Raw genomic sequence first — 5,690 nt, 5'->3', positions numbered from 1 at the left:
TTAAAGTTAAAATTAGCTCTGAAGTACCAAAAGGTTCAGTAAAACTCTGATCTGTGGGGGGAAAATGTAATGCTGTAGACAGGAATCTCATCATAGGATATTTCTTTTTTTACTTGAGCTTGAACCTTTCACCTGGGCTGTCTGAATCTGATCATCTAGCTTGTATTATTTGTTAAAACAAACAGATGTTAATTTTTTTTAAATTGATGTCTTTTTCAGGCGGTCTTGAAGTCACCAATGCCAAGTCGTCTTATTGCTCCAGCACCAGCTTCCAACCAGGCTCATATGCCCATACCCCCCAAGGTGCCTGGTCACATAACAGTCACCATCGAGAGCAGCATCGCTACCACCCCGTCTATCCCTGTGGCAACCATCAGTGGTCAGCAGGTGAGTCTTTTCTACATTTGCTTTTAATGTTTGTCTTTTTCCTGCTGATAACTAAAGACCTGTACTACTTTCTTGGTGTTTAAGGGTCACTCAAGCAACGTGCACCTGATGCCGAACTTTCAGATCATCAGGACCCCTGCTGCAGTTCCTCAACAGTCCTTCCCACCACACTTGCCTCGAGGTATATAGCGAGGAAGACTCCTGTGGGAGTACCTTTAGTGCAGCTTTGGGAAACGAGTACTTGTAAATGATCTGTCAAAGAGAAAGTAAAAGTTAGATGCAAACTGATTTGGACAGTCATCTCCTAAATGTTGTCGACAGTATGTCAGGCTTGCATTTTGATGGATTGCTGTATTTTCTGTCCTGCAGGGGCTGCTGCAGCAGCTGTTATGTCCAGCTCCAAAACTGTCTTGCGGCCAGCCACTGGAGCAAGTGCAGGCACTGCCCAGCCGACAGTGCCACACATCATTCACCAGATTCAGGTGCCCTGCAGAACTTTAAAGAAATAAGAATATTCATGTTAGTTATGTAGAAGCACAGAGTACAAGGCTGCTGCTGTTTTTTGTTTTTCCATACTGTCCACAGTCCCGATCTCCTGCAACAACCTCTACAGCTGTCCTCCCAACCGTGGTGGCTCCCATCTCAGTGACTAGAACTCAATCTCCAGTTATCAGCCAGACAGTCTCACACTCTCCAGAGGTGATACATGGGTAAGAAAAGATAAAGTCTGAGATCGTTCAGTATGTTCTTAGCCATGTTTGTTTGCAGTTTAGTGCTACTTGTTTACTTTGCATTTTTGAAGAGGTCATATTTATCTATTTATTTATTTTACTATTTCAGGCGTCCAGCAATGACCATTCACCCCCCTCCACCCGCTGTCAGCATCCAGAGGCCTCAGGGGACCCGTGACACAGCCACACGGATCACTTTGCCATCACACCCTGCAGTCGGAGCTCAGAAGCCCCAGCCTCCGCACACAATGACACAGGTTACTACTCTTGATGATGCACTGCAAAAATATGCAATATTTATTTTGCATAATAACTAAAATCTTGCCTTTTTTCCATACAGAAATCCATATTCAGTAATGTGACACCAGTAGCTGCAGCAACTGTGGCACCAATAGTTGCCACGAACACTGTGCCATCAACAACTACAATAGGTATCAGCTTTTATCTTGATTAGCATGTCAAATCTTTGTAATGTTACTAAAGAAGAAGCTGAAATTTTGTTTCATTTCTGTTTAGGTGCTGTGACACACACCCAAATGACGAGTAGCACGATTGTCACCATGACAATGGCCTCACACTCTTCTCATGCTACAGCAGTGACCACCTCCACCATCCCTGTTGGTATGTTGACTCTTTGGCCTCGTTCATGCAACATTCATTTTTGTGCTGCTGCCTTTTTAAATGACATGGAACAGAACGAGCTGCGTTTTTACAACTTGGAAGTAATGAAATATTATTTCTAGTGCATGCACATCCCTACATATGCTATCTCACCTTTCATTATTAGCATGTCGCTTTTCTTAACAGTCTTCTGGGGTGTTGTTCACAGCTAAAGTGGTCCCTCAGCCTATCGCCCATTCTTCACCCCGTGTTCAGCCTGACTACCCAGGAGAGAGAGCCAACCTCATCCCCATCCCTGGCCACAGGTCTTCTCCCAACCCTGTCACCATGGAAGCCCGCAGCGACAATAGGTGAGCTCACTGTGCTGGGGAATTTAGTCTGATCATATGATGGGGTATTACACAGTTGTATCAAAAATCTGTGCGCTTTCCTCTTATTTCCTCTAAAGTTGTGGAATTAATCCAAGTTTAATTTCAGTTGAAATTTTTGGCCAATTAGAAAACAAGTTGTCACATTGTGTTTTCCATTTTATCTTTCAGCATATCCTCTTTGTTGTTCTCCCTCCATAAAACTTCCAATTCAAAAGTATTAAATATATTAAATATCTCTTTAAGTCTGGACCAGCATGTGGCAATGATCCAGATCACAAGAGTTTAAAGTATGAAACATCACAGACAATGAAGACAACCAATCCGATCTTGTTTTAATTCTTGTTTCTTTCTTGTTAAGACCTTCTGTACCAGTGCAGTTCCAGTATTTCCTGCCTGCCTACACTTCGTCATACCCTCTGCCACATACCTACACCCCTATTAGCAGCTCTGTGTCCACCATCCGCCCGTACCCCGGTAAGCACTTGCTATAGTCCGAGTGTCTGCTCATTATTGGAAGGACTTAAGTCTAGTTTAGTGTAATGTAGAGCCTGGGATTTGAAAAATCTTTTACCCTTTTGTGCTCTCTAAGTTACTCCTCAAGCTCCGACTTCAGCGTTGCCAGCTCAAGCTGGAGTGGGCGTGGCGACCACTGTGCAATTGAACCGCATGCAGCTGATGGCAGTGGACCGCATCGGTCTGCCGTCTGCACAGATCAGCACCCAGGGGATCCAGCAAGCACCGATCGCAGCGCAGGGCATTCAGCCTGCATCGATAGGCGTTCAGGGTTTGCACACGTCTGCGTCAATCACCACACAGGGAATGCAGCAGGCGCCGGTCACTCAACAGCAGCAGCAACCGCAGTCTGAAGCAAAGCCTGGTAGTTACTTAGATCATACCAAATAGCATGGTCTCTGAGTCTTTTACTGAAATTTGTTTGTAATTAATGTTTGTTTGTTTTTTTAAATTCAGGGGTTGTTTTGGCTGATGGCTTTGTAGCAAGCCCCATTAGCAGCACCTTCAGCACGACCCAGCCGGTAGCCACCATGGTGCAGGCGCACACCCAGGGGGGAGGAGTGGGAGGAGCTCCCACACTGGTCTCCTCCCCAAGACCGAGTATTCTCCGCAAGAAGCCCGCCAATGAAACGTGAGTATAACACATGAAGCAGGGTTTTGCAGTAAACCTTACATCTTGTTTTTCTAAAATAAATATGGAGAATGCTGAGACATTTTGCAGGGTAGAAATAAAACTGAGATGAATACACAGATGATTCCCTACTAGAGAGATGGCTAGTTTTGAAACCAAAACAGGAAAAGTCGTAAACTCACCAACTTATTCTAACCAGAGTAAACAAACTAAAGGTTTGAAACAGCACTGAACTGAATATTTTTAAGCTTATATATAAAATCTCTTTAACCAAACATGGTGAGAGTAAAGGAGTGAGGGAGAAACACAGAAGCATCGTTGTTGGAGATTTTCAGTACTCGTTCTAAACGGAGGATTACTTTCACACGCTGATCAACAGCTCTGAATCCACAGTGTCAAAATATCCATGTCAAACCATATCAAACTTCCAATTCCAGGAAAATAGTTTAATGTTTTCTTTTCTACACTTCCCCTTTCTCAGGTGTGTTCGTAAGAACCTGATCCCCGCCCAGTCTGAAGCCAGTACTGGGAGAATTGACAGCGGCGTGAGAGGAGCGGGATCGCCTCGACCCGCTGGGTGAGCTTGTGTCTCATTTGTTACATGCGTGTTCACTTCCTGTTCTGTGTCAGTGATGTAACGGGTTTTGTTCATCCATCAGAGTGAAGCCCAAAGCTGAGGTGCACATGGCAGTGGCCCCTCCTGTCATAGCTACAGTAGAAGCATTGCCTTCTCAGGGTGGAGAGCAGCAGGCGGTGTCCTCGAACACCCAGCACCTCGCTCAAGCCATCCCCACCATGCTGGCTACACCCGGCCCCGTGCCTCCCTCACAGCCCTCCACTGTCCTGTCCTCCTTGCCGGCTGCCATGGCTGTGACTCCCCCTGTCCCGGCCTCGATGGCCAACACTGTGGCTTCCCCCACCCAGCCGGCTGCCAGCAGCACTCCAGCATGTGCCGCGAGCTCTGTCTGCCCAGATGTGAAAATCAAGCAGGAAGTGGAGGCGATGGACACCTCTCAGCCAGGTGACAAACGTGTTTGTGCTCCAAATGTTAAAGGTCATCTTTATAGAAAATATAAATAAAAACTAACATGCAGGCTTCCCCTTAGATCCCAACACGAGTATGTCAGCGGCCCCAGCCCTCACCACACAGACGTCCACCCTGAGCACCCCAGCCACAGGCGATCTGATCCCTGGAGCCTCCCCGAGAAAGAAGCCCCGCAAGCAGCAGCATGTCATTTCCACAGAGGAGAGCGAGATGGTCGAGACTAACAGCACGGATGAGGAGAAGACCCCAGGCAGGCCCATCACCGGCAGGGCCGAGAGAAGGGAATCTCCACCAAGGGAGTATGTCGGTATGTAAACTGATCATGGCGGTGCGGATGATGATGGTGATGTTTCCTGTCTGCACTATTAGTTTTGTAACACCTGTTTCTATGTTGAAGATGAAGAAGGAGTGCGCTACGTGCCGGTGAAGCCTCGCCCACCTATTACACTTTTGCGGCACTATCGTAACCCCTGGAAAGCTGCTTATCACCATTTCCAGAGGTACAGCGACATCCGGGTCAAAGGTGAGTGTCTTACTGGCTGCAAACAAAAATATTTAATATTTCATACCAGCAGCAGCTTTTTCAGTAACTGCAAAGGGGGGTTGCTTTTTAATTTCACTGTAGATTCCTATATGTGTGGTAAATATTGATGGATATTTTTGTAAACTTTTGTGCAGCTGTATGATTAATTAATTTTCCATTAATGCATCAAACATGCAGATCCTGAACTCAAAAACAGAGTTGAAAACATGGCTATTAAAGGTATTTACTTTAATTACTATTATAATTCAAATGAGAACCAAAAAAAGAAAAACAGAGGTAAGGGTGATGGGTGACACAGTCACCCGGTGGAGAGTTAGGCCATGATCAGGGACTGTTTTTGACCCTAAAGGCCACCCAGAGATGAACAATACATTATAATTGTACTTAATAAAATCACTGATGATAGACTAAATAAATAGATTTTAGGTAGATGCTTGTGCATTTTAACAACTTTAACAATAATACAGACAACAATGTAGTTAAACAACTTACAGTTGGTTTTATTGGAAATTAACTTTAAGCTATTAGGCCCCAGGGGTTTTCTGAGCTTTCTGCTCGAAAATGAAATGACCAAAATAAATGGAGTATTTCTCTGCAATTACAAACTCTGTGTAAACAGTCTTGGTATCAAAATAAAGCTAACACTTGTGAGATGTCATCAGACGTGTAAATATTACTGCAGATATTACTATGGCAAAGTTGCTGTGACTCAAACATAGAAAAATTAGATTTTTTTATATCCCTCGTCTAAGTATTTTATAGCATATAACACCTTTGAAAATATGCTTCAGTTCACATTTAACTCCAGAAAATCATAAATCAAAATATGGATATTACCTGTCCACAG

The 5,690-nt window shown here is 44.5% G+C and overlaps 1 protein-coding gene across 2 annotated transcripts in view; it reads left to right on the top strand.

The window, feature by feature from the left end:
* sap130a (Sin3A-associated protein a) overlaps nt 1–5,690 on the top strand; it is a 12,475-nt gene that overhangs the window by 3,351 nt on the left and 3,434 nt on the right. The window contains exons 1-15 of one of the 2 annotated variants that reach the window (XM_013909364.1): nt 224–387; nt 472–568; nt 757–869; nt 973–1,097; nt 1,228–1,375; nt 1,459–1,549; nt 1,635–1,739; nt 1,948–2,089; nt 2,469–2,584; nt 2,700–2,987; nt 3,080–3,254; nt 3,736–3,831; nt 3,914–4,275; nt 4,361–4,606; nt 4,697–4,822. In XM_013909364.1, coding sequence (XP_013764818.1) covers nt 238–387; nt 472–568; nt 757–869; nt 973–1,097; nt 1,228–1,375; nt 1,459–1,549; nt 1,635–1,739; nt 1,948–2,089; nt 2,469–2,584; nt 2,700–2,987; nt 3,080–3,254; nt 3,736–3,831; nt 3,914–4,275; nt 4,361–4,606; nt 4,697–4,822 — 2,380 coding nt within the window. In that variant the 5' untranslated portion in view covers nt 224–237. Of the gene's footprint in view, nt 1–223; nt 388–471; nt 569–756; nt 870–972; nt 1,098–1,227; nt 1,376–1,458; nt 1,550–1,634; nt 1,740–1,947; nt 2,090–2,468; nt 2,585–2,699; nt 2,988–3,079; nt 3,255–3,735; nt 3,832–3,913; nt 4,276–4,360; nt 4,607–4,696; nt 4,823–5,690 lie in introns of those variants that run through there. The other variant, XM_005727176.1, reaches the window with a different exon arrangement.

Source organism: Pundamilia nyererei, unplaced genomic scaffold (genome assembly GCF_000239375.1).
Source record: "Pundamilia nyererei isolate P.nyererei 1_Seehausen unplaced genomic scaffold, PunNye1.0 scaffold00023, whole genome shotgun sequence".
NCBI classification, from domain to species: domain Eukaryota; kingdom Metazoa; phylum Chordata; class Actinopteri; order Cichliformes; family Cichlidae; genus Pundamilia; species Pundamilia nyererei.
The sequence above is the reverse complement of the archived record's forward strand: the minus strand, read 5'-3'. Positions and strand labels throughout refer to the sequence as shown.